Genomic DNA, 20,460 nt, shown 5'->3' on the forward strand with positions numbered 1-20,460 from the left:
GAAATCGGGAGAAATGCTTGAGAAATATGACCCCGGGAGGAAACCTGGAGGAAACCGGAAGAGGGCAATGAAATCGGGAGTCTCCCGCGAAAATCGGGAGGGTTGGCAAGTATGGTCTGAAGCATGATTGGTTACAGGAGTGTGATCATTTCTGGCAGATTGGGCTCTACTTCTAACGCCTGGCTGATAGCGCTGATTCGAATGCAGGAGGAGCATTACTGTTTAGCCCTTATCTTTATACATCCATGGTTTATCCACAGTTGTAATTGTTGACAATTCAAATGTACTCAGGTTTATTTATGGTTATTGGTTTAAGAGCCATGAGATCATTGGAGATCATTAGCGGACCATTTAGAGAATGGAGAACCAAAAGACTATGTCCAGTTTCGTGTGGAACGAGGACTTGCCCCCAAATGTTATTGAAGCACACGTTCGTTATTGCGGTCACCTCAGCCGTCTCTTGCGTTTGCTTGGTCAAATCAGCAGCTCTTCATTTTTGAGTGCACGATTTATCACGCCTTTACGGTAATCGCTGAGAAGCGGCTCTGACGCTAGTACAAGAGTAAAATAATGCATGTTTTTTCTGCTTTCTTTTTCAGAGCGATACAAATAATTTTTACCATAAGTTCTTAATAAAAGGTACACTGTTTGGAGTCAGTCCTAGTTTGACTGCTACCAACAATAAAATGAAGTACTTTTACTGTGTACTTTTTGGGTAATATTCTCTCAAATTCTCCTCCTGAGAACAAAATCATGCCACTTCTGCTAAACCCAATCCGTCAGAAATGATCACACTCCTGTAACCAATCATACTTCAGACTGAGGTTAGGACCGCCCACCTCATTAGTATACGGACACAGAAATACATAAATAAATACATGTAAGTGACCGTAAATGTAGAATTATATTAAAGATATATAATAACGTGTGTTCTGTTTTATTTTAGACTTTTATTTATTTATTTATACATTCATGTATTTATTATTTCCATATTTATTTATGCATTTATTCTTTTATTTATTTATTTTTGTATTTATTTCTACATTTATTTATTTGTGTATTTATTTCCTCATTTATTTATTTCTGTATTTATTTCCTCATTTATTTATTCCTGTATTTATTTATTTATTTCCTTATTTCTTCATACATTTACACATTTATTTATTTATTTATACTTATGTCATGTTCCGTCCTCCATACCTCACAGCAGATCGCAGAAACGAGCCTCTCTGCGATACAGCGAGAATAAGCGAAATTCATGAGCACACACAAACACTCACAGCCGAAGTAAAAACAATAAGAGTGGCTTGATATTGAGTAAGAAAAAGGTTTATAACGCTGTGAGAATGGGTCTGCAGAGAGCATTTCTCCTACGATCCCAACTTAGTAGCCCGAAAAACGTTTACCCATTTAAACAGTCGTGGTAGATACCTTGTTTGTTTTAAACATCATAAATACACAAACAACAATGAATACTTACAGGTTGTGTACCCGAATCTCCCGCTGGTCCAAACAAAGTAGGAACAGCATCGTTCTTCAGTGCCCTACGCTGTACATATCCGGCATGAATCGCTGAAAGGTTTGGGAAGCTTTGTTTCGTGAAAGGCTGGCAGAGGGTGTGGCCTCTGGGTATCCCCACGTCAGAGTACCCAGGAAGAAAATGAGAAATCTCCAACGAGGCGTTTTGAGGAGGTATTTTCTGTGTTAGAGTTGTACTCGCTACAGGGTGTACTTTGAGGGGTTTTGACTCTGCAGACCGTTTACATGCATAAAAACCTTCATAACACACAAGGGGACGGGTAATAACCGGAAAAGCATGACATGGGACCTTTAAAACCCATGCATCATAAACCTCTAATATGCAGGCTACTGCTACCCTATGTAGCCCAGTTATTCCCTAGTTTAATCAGGGAAGGACCCTGAGTCATACTTGCCAACCCTCCCGATTTTCGCGGGAGACTCCCGATTTCATTGCCCTCTCCCGGTTTCCTCCCGGGGTCATATTTCTCCCACATTTCTCCCGATTTCTGACAAAATCAGATTTACTCACGACTGTTTCCACTCGGACTTTAATGCAGCTACACCATTGTTTGGTTTCCATGGTAGCACGTCTCTTTAGTAGCGCACGCAACTGAAAGTCAGGGTGAGGAAGATAGTCACAGAAAACAGAACAAGAATCGACAACTCGACCCTCTGCTCACTCCTTTCCTGTAAAATACAGGTCCAGCCCACACATATGCTCCATCAAGGATGGTGCGACAGGCCTCAAGGCATTGCATTTAGAACTACAATAAGCATGTTAATGTTAATCTAACAGCTCCGACGATCCACTGGGATTAACCTGAGCAATAACAGTTCATGGCGAGTTCGGCAAATACAAGTTGTAACAAACAGTAGTGCTGAGCAAAGTGACAAGAACGCGACCACACACTTAAAAAAAACAACACACTTTATAAAGTCAGGCAACACTAAACAGGCTTAGTGTAATTCTGTTTATTTGTACCTTACTTTGACCATCCATTCGCTGTCATTGATCATTGTGGAGAGCAGGCAGACGTTTTCCTGTTGCTATCGGATGGAATCAAATACATGGGCTGCACAGGTTGTCATGACCGACCATCACAAGTAGAATCATAATGAAAAATACGCCGGTAAAATGTGCCTGTAGAAAAGTAGTCAAGATAGTCAGATTAGCTTCGGTAACTATGCTAACATCCCCCATTTTATACCAGAGAAACTTTCATAACACCGTTGTGATGCCAAACAGCGTCAATTCATAGTATACTGAAACACATTCACTTATGGGGATGGGGGATATTTATCAGCTGGTTGTGTGACAGTCATTCAGATTGAACATAGTAAAAAAATATAAATTATAGTGTCCGTCCAAAAAAAAAACATTACTTATAGTGAAAACCACCCTTGAATGATGGGATCGGAGACTTAAAAGCAAGATTGATGCAACACAAGTGATATTTGACCTTTTTAGAGAGGTTTAGCAAAAATAAAACACTTCTGGGGTCATTTGGGTGGATTTGCCGTTTCTCTGGAACCCATTGGTCGATTTTGATGATTGACACCTCTTTTTTACCATTAGAGCCAATATCGAGGGGGGATCCTAAATCCACATACACGTACACCAGTGTTTCTCAAACTTTTTCATACCAAGGACCACTTAACCAATAAAAAAATACTCGCGGACCACCTAACTCCACAAATATCCAAAAACACATCGTTTTTTACAAATCGCCTGAAAATTGTACAAAAAGTGGAAACATGTGTGATGAAGGTGAAACTTAAGCTCGTTCCATTGCGGAGATATTCCCGCGAGAGTGCGAAAAACTTAAATCAATTTATTTATTTCAAATGTGAAATTTTACCAATATACTCACGGACCACTAGGGGGCGCTCACGGACCACCAGTGGTCCGCGGACCACACTTTGAGAAGCACTGAATGAGGAGTGAGAGTGATGCACACGCAGTTTGCCCAAACCGAAAGCTACGTTACACTGTGAAAACGGAAAACTGAAATTACCATAAATATGATGATGGATTACCAGTAATTATTTCAAAGTGACACAGACAGCACATTGGATTAACCATTGGATTAACCTTCAGCAGCGTTTTTATTGTTTTAATGCCATTGAACACAACTTTTGATCAGAACAACAGCAAAGGTAAGAATATTTCCCGTTTTTGCTCCGTAAAACGACATCTAGTTGTGTGATGTCTGGGTTCGCTTCCCCTGCCGCGAGTTTTGATCGCACAGTGATGATACTAATACTTCTAGAATCTGTGGAATCTCAGTTTGCTAGCTGATATCGTGTTTGTGCAGATCCGATAAGTAATAAAGTATTTCCACCGTGAGTTCTGTGCTAAGTGCATTAGCATTTTTTCGCTCAGGGCTCATTTAGACGCTTCTTGTGAGACTTGTGTTTTGTTTCGGTAAAAATGGTTCGTATCGTCAGTTAGCTGAGTTTCTTCCCGTTAGGTGGGTATAACACATTCATAGTTTGTTAAATGTTAAGAAGCCCTCAGACGCTGCGCTTTTGCGCGGGTCTGTGGGGCTCAACAGGTTAAGCCCGATTGCCCCCGCGGCAATCTGCACAAACTAGGTATCATATGAAAGCTGATATTCCACAGATTCCATTGGTATAAGTATTACCACTGTGCGACCAAAACTCACAGCAGCGAAAGCCAGGAAAGACAACACACAACTTCACTTTACGGGGCCAAAACGGAAAATACGTCTTACCTTTGCTGTTTTCTGATCAAAAATTGTGTTCAAGGGCATTCAAACGCATATAAACGCTGCTGAAGGTTAATCCAATGTCTCTGTGTCACATTGAAATGATTACTGATAATCCATCATAACATTTATGTCAATAAACGTAGTTTTCATATACAGTGTAATGGAGCTTCCGGTTTAGGGCATGCTGCGAGCGCATCATTCTAACTCCTCAATGGTAATGTTTAGATTGATTTAGGACCTTCCACTCAATTATATTGGCTCTAACGGTTACAAAGAGGTGTCAATCACCCAAATCGACCAATGGGTTCCAGAGATACGCCAAATACACCCAAATGTACCCAGAAGTCAGACTTTTTTTTTCTAAATCTCTCTAAAATTGTCAAATTTCACTTGTTTTGCATCAAACTTCATACAGGGTACTTATTATATGTTATAGTTTGGATTCCTAAAGGTTTTTGGCTACTATCCCATCATTCAAGGGTGGTTTTCACTATAAGTAATGGGTTTTCTTTAGACGGAAACTATAATTTAATTTCTTTTACTACACTATGTTCAATCTGAATTGACTTTAACGCAGCGTCCACACTGCGGCGTGCGTTGAAGCTTGCCGGCGGGCGTGTCTGAAAATCGACCAACAACCAATCACATGAATCTCCCGCCCCGGACACACAAGCAGCGGTTTGATTGGCTAGAGCTTGTACTGGCATATGATTTGATTGGCTGATGCTTCTGCAGAGGCTTCAAAAGTTGAACATTGCTCAATTTTTGAAGCGAGCAACGCGAGCAAAGCGAAGCAACGCCCCCACAATGCAGTTCGGCAAAGTATGACGTCACCCCATTCAAAGTGAATGGGCAGAAGCGTTGAAGCTTCAATGCATGCCGCTGTGTGGACGGGCCGTAAAGGTCCCATGTCATGCTTTTCCGGTTATTACCCGTCCCCTTGTGTGTTATGCATGTAAACGGTCTGCAGAGTCATAAACCCTCAAAGTACACCCTGTAGCGAGTAAAACTCTAACACAGAAAAGACCTGTCTATGCTGCCCCAGAACGCCTCGTTGGAGATTTTTCTTTTTCCATTTCTTTCTTCCGGGAACCAAGTGATGTAACGACGACCCAATGGACCAATTGGTCCAAATGGACCAATCCATGGAGCTCCTCACACACCAGGATCCCTTCGTGTCACTATCAAACGCAGTGGGGGGACCTTTAGCATCGATATTCAACTATCAGGGAGTCCCATTGACTTGCATAGAGCTTTTATCAGCCGCAGCTGCGTGGATCTCCACTCACAGTTCGCCACACACTCACGACGTGTGTGTGCTCAGGTTGAGTTCAGGCTGAGTTTTGCCATGTCTCGCTGTCTCGCAGACCCCACACAGCAATCAGGAAACGACACCAGTAATACAGCTCACACTGTCGGCTCCTCGAGTCTCAAAGGGCGGAGCAGCGAGCCCCGCAACGTGCCGCCAACACGGCACCCAGACCCCACGCAGCATTCTCATCTGTTTGTCATTACTGGTGTCATTTTTTGGTTGCTAACAAACGCCATTGTAACACATAATCACTGATGTTCCGCTGTAACGGTGGTGGACTCATCAGAACACAGTGGGCTCATAGGGAGGGGGGGGGGGGGGGCAGGAGCTCCAACAAGCCGTGTAGGACAGAGAGTGAATACACATACTATACAGAGATGCTGTGTGAGAAACCAATGTGAGTGTGGAAAATTGAACAATGTAAATCTATTCTAGTAGACCTCAACAATGGAATTATGATCAGTAGAAATGGCCATGTCATGGGACCTTTAAAATAAAAACATCTATATTGATTCTGACACTTTTACAGCCAACTCACAGGTTTATCATTACTTTGAGAAAAAAGATTACTAATTTAACCCTTTAGAAGTGAAGATATTTGTTCTGGGCATGTCATTTTCGAGCCTGAGGCCTGAAAAACAGGCTCAGGGCTTAACAGGTTAACGGTAGACTAAACTCTGCCGTGAGTTAACGGTAGACTAAACTCTGCCGTGAGTTAACGGTAGACTAAACTCTGCCGTGAGTTAACGGGAGACTAAACTCTGCCGTGAGTTAGCGGGAGAATAAACTCTGCCGTGAGTTAACGGGAGACTAAACTCTGCCGTGAGTTAACGGGAGACTAAACTCTGCCGTGAGTTAACGGTAGACTAAACTCTGCCGTGAGTTAACGGGAGACTAAACTCTGAGTGAGTTAACGGGAGACTGAACTCTGAGTGAGTTAACGGGAGACTAAACTCTGAGTGAGTTAACGGGAGACTAAACTCTGAGTGAGTTAACGGGAGACTAAACTCTGCGTGAGTTAACGGGAGACTAAACTCTGAGTGAGTTAACGGGAGACTAAACTCTGAGTGAGTTAACGGGAGACTGAACTCTGCCGTGAGTTAACGGGAGACTAAACTCTGCCGTGAGTTAACGGGAGACTAAACTCCGGTGGACGAGCAGCACTGCAGCGGTCGGTAAATGCTGCTGAACCACATTAATAAACAATGGACCACGACACTCTAGAGAAAAGTACAAGGGTTGAGAAGTAGTTATTTAATTTAATCTGGCTTTGTATGATTAAAAGCAACACGACCATTGACCCGACGCAATCCCCTATTGTTGTTGTTGTGAGCGGCATTGGGGAGAAAATCAGCGACGTAAACGGTGATGTCATGACGCAGCAGAGGCAGCACCAGTCGGGCTCTGAGCGGTGGAAACACAAGTGGTGCTACAGAGAAGAACCAGTTAAGCACCAGAAAAGCACAATAACTAACTGAGCTACCTTCATAATGAAGCAAAAGTAATAATTAATAATTCGAGATTATTGCATGACTAACGACATGATGTGTAGTAGCGGGAGCGCCACTTCCAGATGCCATGTTGTTGGAGATGAACTCTGAACTGTCACCCCCCCCGGACTCTGTCACCCCCCCAGAATCTGTCACACCCCCAGACTCCGCAAACCGCGTAGATGTTACGCTACGTTGCAAACGCATCAGGCACACCCTCTTGGGGACACACACATGTGATTGGCTTAAAATGAAGCAGACATCTGATAAAAAAAATGTATGTTTAAATCTAGCGGCGTCAGGGGAGTCTCAAAAATCCACACACAAATGCAGAGAGATTCACACTCAAATGCTGAGAAATTCACAATCAAATGCAAAGAGTTTCACACACAGAAAGCGTTTTTTATATAAATGTAACAACACTCAAATAGGTTTTTGATGTAACTATTTGTGTGTGGATCAGAAATATATTTGTGAAACTTTGTTACATTCATAAAATGACAAGTTTTTGTGTGCATTGAAAAATATGTGTGTGGATGGAGACATTTATATATAAATCCGGAATTACATTTGTTTATCCTTCTGTGTGCATTTATTTATTTTTGCGACTGATCTGACCCCATATGGGGAGGCTCATAGAAACAGGAACAGCTTTTCGAGTTTGGCTAACCTAACATTAAAACCAAAAGAGCTGGTTAAAAAAACACTTATTGTCTCCGTCTGACAGGATGAGTCTTTATTGTTAGCACCGAGTTCCAGCGTATGATAGGTCTGAACTTCTGTCACATGCTGTGTACCTGGAGCTGCAGCCAGCAGCATGTATGAGTAGTTTGTATGTTTGCACAGTGACAGTGAGTGTCTCTGCATTAGCATTTTAGCTCACAGCTACAGTATTTAGTAAATCCACACAGACTTACCTGTGACTTAGGCTGTGGTTGTTTGACTTGTAGTCATAAACTTTGTCTATGCATTTTTGACGGTTGCATTGTTGTACAACAGTTAACAATTAGTAACCTGTATTTCAATTATGTAACGGTGATTTAGCCCAGCATTACTGCATCTCGTTATGGTGTAGCCTAGTAACCTACATGTAGTAGATTACATTCATTACCCCCCTGTAGCTCCTGTGCTGCTTTATTGTTGGTAAGTAGGTGCATAGACGTGCTGTTGTAAATGAATGTAGGCTACTTCTTCTGTGGTATTTTAGTACGATAGTTGGATATTAGCCTTCCCTATTCTGAGCCTCACCCACGGCTATGGTAATATCTTTTAAAGCAACAGATAACTGCGTGAACAGGCACCTGTTGAATTAATGGTTTCATATTGTTAACCATTGTTTCTCCTTCAAGCTTCAGCCTGCTCTGTGTGAGGCGTTCAGCTGATAGAGTTTCATGCAGGCAGTATCAGAGGCAGCAGACCTGTTGATTCTTGCTGTGTTTTCCTGCAACAGGCAGCTTATCTGTCTTGTGCCGAACCCAATGACAAAGATCTCTTTATTTTTTATTTACATTCCATACAACATAACTGCATTATCTAAAGTGTTCAGAGGGAAACATAATTTCACCCGGATACTGGGTGCCGTTTTAAACGTTCAATTGTCAAAACAAATAAAACTACTTAGATTAGATAAATAGATTGTAGTTTAGATATGTTTGTTAATTAATTTAAATAAATACAAAATCAACATAGATTGGACTTCACACAGGAGACTAACCCCTCAACCCCTTCCTCCTCCCAACATGTACTTCCGCAACCTGATTAGAAACGTATTTCAGATATGTGTCCCAAAAAATAGTAATTTATTGGAATAAACATTTCCCATGAAATATATTTGACAAAAGCAGTGTGGTTGCATGGGAACATCATTTTTTGCAGACAAGGATGACTGAAGATGGGCCACTGGGGAAACATGTATAGAAAAATAAAATTGCTCGGAAGATGGAACACTGTACTTGAGTGTATGAAGTACACAAGAAAGCATTGCTCGTGCCCCCTCTGCAAAAAGAGGTTTTTCCATTGGATTTCTGCAGAGAATGAGATCTCTGGAAAACACTTTTATGATACTTACACATTTTGTTCAGCAGGATAATCTCCACATGCTAACACCAGTTTTTTACCTCCTGAGGCTTAAATGCAATCTCCAGAAGTAAAAATGTAGTCACTTGTTAGCAACCGCTGTGTTCTCACACATATAAGCTTCAGACATTCACCAGTGGGGTATTTACTGATATATTTTACATCGAGGAACAAAACGTGACCAGCTTGTGGAACCACACTTTCAGATTCCAACCAAAACACCTTCAAATACCATTGAATTTTGAGACCAGGGAATCTGAAGTGGTAACATGCTAACTCATTTCTGCACTACTGAGACACAGAAGCTCCTCTTTAAAAAAAGAAAGAAGGATAAAGCATTAAGTGGTTAGCCAGCACAACAGTAAAAAAAAAAGGGCCTGTAGTACTGACCCACAGCTTTATGAATAGGACTCTTATGAACTCTCTCATGTCTCATGGTCCCCTTTGATTGGTCCTCTTCTCAGGTAAAATCAGTGCGGTGGACATCACGGTGGAGGCTGTGGATGAGAACAGAGTCATGGTCAACATCACAGATCCTCTGACCGGGATTCACCGGCGTGGGAAGCAGCTCAGCCTCAGAGACGTCCTCAAAAATGACCTCAAGTATAAGATCAGCTACAACAAGCCTGGAAGTACAGGCAAGGTACAGCACTGCTCTGCAAAGACCACACTGAGACACTGCAGAGTGCAGGCATACAGTCTCACCTGAGCACTGAGAATGAACAGTTGTATAATGTACATTGAATGTTTTTTATAAATATAATTTATCAGCTAGATGTTTCGGTACCACTTTACAATAAGACTACCCTTATAAAGGATTAATAAAGGGTTTATAATTAGGTTATTAATTAGGTTGTAAACACTTTATTTATCATTAAGAGCCATTTATAAACCAGTTCTAACATAGTTTTCATACTACAACACAGGCTCACTATTTGGCAAGATGACGAAGCCTTATATTGGCTACCTTGCTTACTTCGTCTTCTTCATCAGCCAGCATCCTTGGTATCTGTTGTTCACTGAGTTGATTCTCCCCCTTCCATCTTGATGTTTCTTGGCATCTCTTTATGACCATTTATTTACGAGTTACTACCATTTATAATTGTTAAAATGGAGCCTTATTGTAAAGTGTTAAACAAATCACTTTAGACTTTTGGACTATTCTTCATTCTTAAATCGGACTATTGTGACTCGCTCTGCGGTTAAAACAGACGGTGCATGAATGCGGTTTTACGGTAAGTGAAATTTGAGTACTTTATTTATGTGTTGCTTATGTTTTTAGTCAGCATAGTTAATTAATGTAAGGCTTGGGTTAGCATGTAAGCAAGTGGTAGCTATGATGCTAATCGTAGCCTCCAAGTTAAAACGTAATAGAGAAGTGTTAAGCATTAAATGGGATAATACTGTAGAATAAACGTTTTCTGTTTGAGGTTTGGAAAATAAGGTCATCCTTGTAAGTTAGAGAGATATTTTATTAGGTAGGTAACTTTATGCATTGATAAGGTTAATTTAAATTAGCTATGATCGATTATGTAGACAAGCTAATGCCAAACTAAAGTAGTGTTGAAGAGCGGCCTAGTGTATGTGAAATTAACCTAACCTATATTACAATTATTAATGTCAAATTTCAAGATGATTACTTAGATATTACAATATGGTTGGTTGAGCTGGAGTTCATTATTGAGCTTACACGTTAACGTCACAGTCTGAAGAACAAACCCAAACCTTGTTCTTTTTATTAATTATATTACCAAATTGGTATCAAATAAATAGTAAGCATTGGTAACACCAATGCTGATATAGTAAACTATGTTATTTTAGTATTTGTGTCTGGGAGAAGGTATTGTACCGAGTTCCTATGTTCGGCAGTTATTGACTGGGCTTTTTTGTACAAGAGAATACAAATCAATATGGACCATTACTGTATAATTATCCTTAAATGATGTTATACAATGCACCTAATAAACAAGTATGGCATTTTGAAACATGATGTGCAACAATTTTTACTGTAATTTGTGTGCATATTGTTGTTAACTAAGATGATGTTATGATTTATTTTTTTGTTAGTATGTACGTGGACGCTTTGGACATACTGTACCTAGAGAAGGAAGAAATGGGTCTTCGGAATGATGGGAGTTAAAGACAAAAGGCGGAGACTAGTGTTGAAACTAGTGGAGAAACGATCAAGATGCCACCTTGTCCCTCTGATTAGACGGCATGTCAAGTCAGGAAGTAGCATTATTAGTGATGAGTGGAGGGCATACAGGAGAGTGCTGAGGAACATGGGGTACAACCACTACACCATAACAGCTTGGTTGACCGTCAAAGGACACGTCCGTAGACTGAGAGGAAACCGTACAGAGAGTTTGTTGGAGGAACACCTCAAGGTTCTTGAATGGTCCTCTTGGCTCTGCTCACCCTGATGGACTGCTTGGACGCTTGTTCAAGGATATACACAAAGCCTTTCCAGTCTGAGTACCATTATGTCTTACCAAGTCTTACATTTATGTCTGAGAAAAGCTTTTATGTTTACATATGTGTATCAGTCATACTAAACAGTCATTACTTCGAGTCCTAATTTTTCTTCATCTGTGAATAAAATGTTTTGCTTGGCTCTTTTGCATTTTACTTTGCATTTCATGTGAAAAATGTGTATTAGGTCAGCGTGAATGTTATAACTCATCCATAAATGGACATGTGTATTAAAGTTAAAAACAACGCACCCTTTCAGTAGTTATAAATGTTAGTGACTCATCAATAGATGGTGATGTGTTTCACACTTTACAATAAGGCTCCCTTTCAGTAGTTATGTTAGTGACTCATTCATTAATGGTCATAAGAGATGCCAAGAAACATCAAGATGGAAGGAGGGGAATCAACTCAGAGAACAACAGATACCAAGGATGCTGGCTGATGAAGAAGACGAAGTAAGCTAAGTAGCCAATACAAGGCTTAGCGGTACAGATACATGTGGGCTCACTATTTGGCAAGCAACCGGTCACAGTTGCCCTGTTTATCTCATGTCTTATAAAAGCTTATTAATGATTTATAAAGTGTTCACAACCTAATTAATAAATGAATTATAAACTATTCGTAAACCCTTTATAAGGGTAGTCTTATTGTAAAGTGGTACCGATGTTTCAAATGTAAATTACTGTATTATTATGGTTGATTAAAATATTCATGTTAGAGCTATGTCATCCAACCCGACACAGATACAATGTATCTTTATACACTGGACAAACACTTTTTGGTTAAACTTTGCTTTAAAGAAAGCTTTACAAAATAAGTACATGGACACAATATATTAGCATTTATTATATGCTCTTCACCAACACTGTGCTTTATTCACGTCATTTTGGCTAACTCTCCTTGTGAAATTGTCAACTGATCTATTAATCACCATAATTTTTTACAAAAAAAAACATTTGATCCCATAGAATTATACAATTTAAACTTATACAAAATTATTAATTCTTTAAACCACATTTTTCAAAACATTGTAAAGCTTTTACCTCTATTTAGTAAAACTATGATTTATAAAATGTCAAGGACTAAAATATGTAGCTGGAGCCAGGAGCTTAGCTTAGTTTAGCATGAAGCCTGGTGGTAGGGGTGTCTCTGTCCACCTGCTGGCACCTGTTTTACTTTAGACAAGATGTCTATCAGTGAGCTTTAGTGAGCTGGTAGCTATTTTTTATTCATTCGGATGGAGCCGGGCTAGCTGTTTCCCTCTGTTTCCATTCTTTGTGCTAAGCTAAGCTAACTAGCTGCACGCTTTAATGGAAATTAGAATTTTGTCAGCTAACTTTCAAGATTTTAGCAGCATATAACTATGAACTCCCCATGTCTTTATTAATATTGATACCTGCTTTACCAAGAAACTATTAATGTTCAAGAAATTACTTTAAACAAAATGAACGTCACCGATAACTCAAATGTTGTCACTGTAAGACAAAGCTAATCTTTGAGACACTGAGACATGTGGTAAATATGCCATCGTCCTACTAAAGATGAATAAAGATATCAAATAAAACAAGTTTTAAGGTTTATACTGAAATTGAGCAGCTACACAAGATGATTTAAAAGAAAGTTCTGATAGTGAGCTTTACTCAGTAAGCGACCTGTAGCTAGTGTTGCTACTATTATTGAAATATAGCGAGTTTAGTGTTTTTTTTTTAGTTGTGTTTCTTATTAAATCTAGCTTACTTTTGCTACCTTCTCTAATGTTACCTCCCCAAGCTTTAAGTGAGTGATTGTAATATTTCCTCTTTATTATCAGAGAGACATCATATCTGACTCGAGTATGGCCGAGGTGTCGAAGCTGGATGCAGGAGAGAGTTACTGCTTCATGGCCGCAGCGTTCATCCCCTCCAGACCCAAAGGCAGCCAGCTGGGGGCGTGGAGCCAGCAGCTGTGCACACCTCATGAGGAGAACATCCTGCATGGTGCGGCTCTCTATACACACGACACAACACACACTACACACCACACATCAGTTGCCTGGCCGGGTCATGAGTCCGGGGTGTGGCTTTTATGCAGAACAACAACTTTAGTTTGGTGCTCACAGGCCTCTCTGGTTGACGTACTTTGTGGTCATTTTCAAGAGTTCCTTCATTCCTTTTTAGGAACTAACATTGTTTTGTTCACCATCACAGTGACTCACACAAACACAGTATGTCCCTAAAGGCAAACACAAAACATCTGCTAAGCTGATCCTCTTGGGTTTTGAAGAACTGTGTGAAGCTAAGGACACTCAGTGTCTTCAATTCATGTTAAATGTGGGAATAACAGGAATAACAGGAATAACAGAGTACAAAAGTGAAAGCGCAAACGTTTTTCTTTAAAATGAAACGTCCCTGAAACCTTTTTGTGTTAATGTGGGATGGAAAATTCAAGTATGCAAGTAGTATACAAGTAGTAATATTTCAAGAATAAAATACAGTGCAAGGTTTAAGCATCAGAATATAATTAAAAGTAAAAGTCCAGATACTGAACCCATTTAAGAATAATTTACATTATACTTTGGGATAATATTTAGTGATCTATAAATGTATGAATCACAATATATTCGGCTGGTTATAGTTCTGAATGTCATCATGGAAACAATAAAATGCTTCTTAGCTTAAAAAAAGAAAGAAATGAAATGATGTTAAATAATGATGATAGATTAAATTATATATTAATTGATACATTATATTATAATGTGTCCTATTAGTATGTATCTGAATGTTTAAAGTCACAAACAAAACATGTTGCAGAATACAAGGTAAAATAATGTTATTAGTAACAAATATTTCAAAAAGGTAAAAACTAAAGAACCTCAAAGGAGTACTTAGATGCAGTACTCCGGTACTGAGTACATGGTAGTAACTGTCCAGCACTGTAAACAGATGGCTAGAAACTGTGTTCAGACTGATGATTGACAGCTCCACCTGTCTCACTCCCCCCCCCCCCCCCCCCTGCAGAGCTGCACCTGGGCACTTGGGTCGGTATAATCTTCATCCTGCTCACAGTCTTCTTCATTATCGTCACGGTGACCGTCCTCTGCTGCAGATGCTGCCGACAGAGAAACTCAACTCAGTCATCCACACCTGTTTAGTGTGTGTGTGTGTGTGTGTTTCTGTGTCTCTATGTGTGTGTGTGTGTTTCTGTGTCTCTATGTGTGGGTGTGTGTTTCTGTGTGTGTCTATGTGTGGGTGTGTGTTTCTGTGTGTGTCTAAGTGTGGGTGTGTGTCTTTAGGGAGCTGGACTCTCTCCTTTTCTCTTTGTTCACTGTATTTGTCATTATTTTCTTATTGTATTTTCACATTAGTGTTAATGTTAGTTGTGCTGCTTGTTCTAACACCTCTATGTGTTTAATATCTGAATTGTAAACCTGTTCACATTTATCAACTGTTGAAATAAGTACTCAAATATTTTACTTTAGTAAAAGTAGTAAAAGTCTATTTTTTTAATAGGAGAAGTCCTGCATTCAAAACTCGACTAAAAGTACAAAAGCATTAGCATCAAAATATGATGAAAGTACCAAAACTAAAAGTACTTATCATGAAGAATGATCTATTCTCAGAATAACATATATTATATATATATATATATATATATTATTGGTTACACATCCATATGTACATTATTTGATTAGTTGATTTATATTTGTATTACTGACACAAGCCTGCAGAATAACTACTACAGTAACTAAACTGAACAATGTAAAGGAACAAAAAGTACAATAATTGGCTCAAAACTTTAGTGTAGTAGAAAAGCATGTACGGCATAGTATAAAGCATCATAAAAAGGAAATACAAGTTGAAGTTTAGGTCAAATTGTACATAAAACTGTGAGCCACCAGTGCATTAATCCCATGTGTTTAAATGTGGTCCAAAAATCACGAGGAGATCAACAATCATGGACAATTTAGTTTTGAAATATCATATTCTTACCACAGCTACATTCCAAACAGGAAGAACTGGCGTTAGATTAAACTGTATTAGTGCAGACTCAATGTGTAACATTCTCTCACAAATATACCCTCTAATTCCTTTTTTAACCTGTCATGTAAATCCTGTTTCCCTCACACTGTTTCTTCTCAACACAATTGTATTATTATTTTTGTATTATTATCTTTCCTTCATGTTCTGTCAGGACCAAATGAAAGTAACCACTAAATGACAGGACATGAAGTGTTTAGTGACCCCTAGTGGCTGCCCCATGACACTGCAGCAACATGGGCAAACTCACCTCGAAATCCAGATTCAGCTAATCTTTCAAAAAAAGCTTGTTTATGGAATCATTTAAAATCAATGATTATTTGTATGTGTCACGAGAGTACCTTTTGTTGATCAAAAAGATTCAAGCAATAAAACATTCACAAACAAATAAAATCTTCAGATCCTATTATTACTAAAAAACATTTTGCTTGATTTGAACATTGTTTTTTGTATTGTGGGGATTGGATAGAAAGTTAGCATGTATCTGACCGAGCTAAAGTAAGATATGTTGCTTTTAGTGGCAAACAGTCATCAGAATGACCTTTTATGACCCAACAACTACATTTCAGAGAGAACTACAACAACCCACTCAGACTGCCTGCTCAGCAGCAAACGGCAGACACACAGTTAGCTGCTGAACAAACCAAATGAAGGAATTGAATGGAATCCACATGCAATCGTCACAAATGTTCACAGCAGCGCACAAATGGGGACTTTATACTCTGAATTGAACCCATCTCAGTATTAGGAGCAGAGGGTACTCTGTACAGGGGTCTGGTGCCTTGCTAAAGTACGCACCTTGGTAGTTCAAAATAGATGAAGTGGCACCTCTCAAAGTACCAGTCCACGCTCTGTAAATAAATGGCCCGGTCCAGGACTAGAACCAGCAACCCCCTGATCCAAAGCCAAGCCAGACTGAACTGCTGGGCTGGTTAAGCATTCTGAAACTTCAAAAGTGAGATATTTACTTCTTTGGTGTTCTTCCAGTAGCACCTTGGGATTGCTGTCAGCAATGAAAGGCGCTTTATAAATCAAATTCATTATTATTATTATTAGTATAGAGCAAACGGATGCAGGTGGATTCAATCAGCCTGCATGTGACATAGCAGAGACACGTGTGAATGGCCTGTTGAATCCCCTTTTCTCTGATAGAAGCCCCCCAAAACAGTGAGTGGGTTGTCTACTTTCATGTTCTGAGTTGGTACTCTGTGTAGATGCCCAAGTGAATGCACATGCACTGAGCACGTGGGGTTTTTCATATCATTTTTATAATGATATAAGAGAACATCAGCAGTCTCTTAAAGACAAACCAGACTCCATGTTTTAATCATAGATGAGTTTTATTTCTTCATTTTTCAAACACAGAACCTCACATTTAGACGGCAACACATACAACATCACACATAAATGTATTATCATATGGAGAAACCATGGCTCACCATGGCAGTACACACCAGTTCCTTTGAATATCATTTCACTCAACCATGGCTTTAAAGTGCATACATCATAGAAAACACACGCGCACTGCGAGGAGGATCAATGAAGGAAAACTCCAGAAGCACTTTGTCTCTCAACAAGTTCACTGTTTACAGTTCAATTCTGATCAGGTCTGTGACTACACCATGTAACATATTAAGCAGCCTGTACATAAATACAAAAAAAGATAAATACAAAAATAAATAAATAAATATGTCGGCAAGACCAAATCATTTAACATCCTTCTGAGTAAATAATAAAATAAGTTGTTCATTTGGTCATTTTTACAGTGCATGGAATAATGTGTTAATTGTGCTACATGTGCCTTTGTACAGAGATACACTTTAAACAATTTAAGAAACAGATATTAGTTATTAATCAAAGAGTGTTTTAATGTTAGTGAGTGAAAGGTTGATATCATACTTCATGCGTTTAGGGAACTCAAGGCAGACAATCTGGAAATGTTCTGAAGAACAATTGGATTACATCATTGGATTCTGATGTAGTGAAAAGATATGTTCACATATTTGGTCACCTTTATCAACAGATACTGTTCAATACAATTTAAATAAAGCAGAAACAAGCAGAAAGTGCAAATCAATTAAAATGTCACATGGCCAGCTTTTAGCACCGTATGGCTCTAATAACGTTGATTATATATTTATCAATGATATTGTTTGCAATATATTGCGATATTGCAGTGCTGCTGTAACATGTTACATGTAACATGTTCATGTAACATGTTACATGAACATGTTACATGTAACATGTTCATGTAACATGTTACATGAACATGTTACATGTAACATGTTACAGCAGCACTTTGCTGGCAGTGCTGCTGTAACATGTTCATGTAACATGTTCATGTTACATGTTCATGTTACATGTTACATGTTACATGTAACATGTAACATGTTCATGTAACATGTAACATGTTACATGTTACATGTTACATGTTACATGTAACATGTAACATGTTCATGTAACATGTAACATGTTCATGTAACATGTTACATGTTACAGCAGCACTGCCAGCAAAGTGCAGGGAATTGATAACCATAGACTGAAAAACTGAAACGTTGACTTTAATTAAATGAAGCTCAGCGCAAGTTCTTTCAGGAAGACTGGGTGTGTGTATACATCCACTCCACAGCTGCTTTAACCAGCTCATTGTGGGCGTTCTCTTTAACCTATTACCTTCACCTCATTCTCCAGCAGCCAATCAGCGTGCTGCAGTCAAATGGCTCTCCTCTCTCCTGCAGTCAGCTGTGATTTCAGGTGTTCATGCTGCGGCCCGCCTCCTCCCCATCCACCTCCTTTCATCACATCCAGAGCCAGGAGATCTAACCCAAAGACCTCATCACTCCTCCTCTTCATCCCATCTCCTCATCAAATCCAGATCTTCATCATCACCACCAGTGTCTAGACCCCGGGGGGTTCCCTATATGCTCACGGCTGCATTTCCCCCTTTAGATACACGATTTCAGGATCGGGGTCTAACCGCCAAAGATTTAACATTTATCATATGTGGCATGTGTCAATAAATGTTCTTTAAACAAAATGAAGTCTCTCCTGATTGAAATGTATTATGTCAACACATTTCACATAACTGTAGGTTAGTTGAAAGCAATAATATTTTTTATTTTAACTTTCAACTAATCTTATACAGTTATGTGATATTTCTATTTTATACATTTAATTAAAGTCAACGTTCCAGTTTTTTCAGTGTAGTGACTATGAAACGTTTTCAACAACACTTGGCAGGAGAGCTAAGGACATCAATAACTGGCCTTCAGGTTAACTTTGACTGTTGTAGACTCATTTCTCTTGGTGTAAAGCCATCATAATGTCAGATTGAGGCCTCTCGCTAAAACAACCGTTCATTAATTTGCATTGTCTTCCTGACTGCACATATTAACAAAGAGTCAAACATCACAGAATGTTGCTTTCACATGGTTCACAGTGCTGTCATGCAATCATGGCAAAGTAGTTATGAGGTAGGCGTGAACTGAAATCTAATATGAACTGAAATGTTCCTTCAGAGCCTGCTAGGTTTGTTCCAGTGTGAGGGGACTGTCATCTGGGATATATATTCCTCATGTGCATAGGACACACCAATATTCACATTTTTCATTTTATACACGGATAATTCTATATACTTACAGTTTCATCGTATTTGTATGAACTGGTTACATGGTATATTGAATGTACAAAGCTTTGCAGCCCAGGGAATAACATGTATTGGTTAGACAGTATTTGCAGAGCTTTGGTGAGCTTCACTGTCCAGCTGCACCCTTCAGCAGCACAGTGAGAGACTAGCTAGTGGACAGAGTGGAGGGTTTAACGGCTAGAGACGGAGATATCCCTCAGGAGTTGACCAGGCAGAGCTAAAAGAGACTGAATATTGGTCCTTCATCAGGTGACACAAATACATGTTGCTCTGTAAGCAAATGTTTGCCAACAAGTTCACCAAGTTAACTTAAAGGCAAGGATTTGCTAATGTTGTATATTCACAGCTTGTTTCTGCTGCCCCCATGTGGCAAACAACACTTATTGCAGGTTTGACAAAGGTATAATGGGAGATGTTTGCATTTTGATCCAACCAGCAGGACTGTGCTCACAGATAGCCTGGAGCTAATGCTAGTAGAGCAGTCAGGACTACATTAACCATAAAGCCCAATTCTATTTGTTATCACTCCCCCTCTCTGATGCCTTTGATTCGATAAGGGTAAGCATGTCGGAAGAGATTTTCTCACAGGTCGTTCAGACCTGGCTGTAAGAAACAGTTTTGAGTTGACCAAAGCTAATGAAGGCCCTCTTGTTTGTAAAGCGGTCAGCTGCTCGGCTAAGATCCACCTGGGGTCTGATCCCAGCTGTGTCCCAGTTCCAAACTTCAGACTCTGAGCAGGTGCAGAGCATTCAGCAGGTTGACACTTCATTACAATGGTGTCAGCATGCTAACTACATTGGCAAGACTTTTGTATGTGCCTTTGGTTTAAACTTGAATGCCACAATGCACAGAAAAACGAAATGAGCTGCTCCCAACTGAAACAGGCCAGGAAACCAGGCAGCTTTATTGAACAAGTCTTAGTGAATACTTTGAAAGTGATGAGGATTCATGTCATGTGGTACAGGAACCAGTCCTTTAACCCCAGAAATGAGTTAGCATTTGACCACTTCCTCGTCTCAAAGTCATGTTTTTTTGTTGGCTGCTAACTTCACTGCACCAATCTGTAAAGCATATAGTATGGCCGACTTGTTACTGTTTTTTAGGATAATATGCGTTCCAATATTACAGTGTAGAAATAAACTTCAGTGCTCTCAAATATTTGTAGCAATTCTATCTTTTGGTAGATCTGCTGATG

The 20,460-nt window shown here is 39.5% G+C and overlaps 1 protein-coding gene across 1 annotated transcript in view; it reads left to right on the forward strand.

The window, feature by feature from the left end:
* LOC117532453 (tissue factor-like) overlaps window positions 1-16,012 on the forward strand; it is a 28,072-nt gene extending 12,060 nt beyond the window's left edge. The window contains exons 5-7 of the mRNA XM_034195792.1: window positions 9,596-9,774; window positions 13,414-13,579; window positions 14,600-16,012. Coding sequence (XP_034051683.1) covers window positions 9,596-9,774; window positions 13,414-13,579; window positions 14,600-14,733 — 479 coding nt within the window. The 3' untranslated portion in view covers window positions 14,734-16,012. The remainder of the gene's footprint in view (window positions 1-9,595; window positions 9,775-13,413; window positions 13,580-14,599) is intronic.
* Window positions 16,013-20,460: the final 4,448 nt, after the last annotated feature.

Source organism: Gymnodraco acuticeps, unplaced genomic scaffold, assembly GCF_902827175.1.
Source record: "Gymnodraco acuticeps unplaced genomic scaffold, fGymAcu1.1, whole genome shotgun sequence".
Classification (NCBI taxonomy): Eukaryota; Metazoa; Chordata; class Actinopteri; order Perciformes; family Bathydraconidae; genus Gymnodraco; species Gymnodraco acuticeps.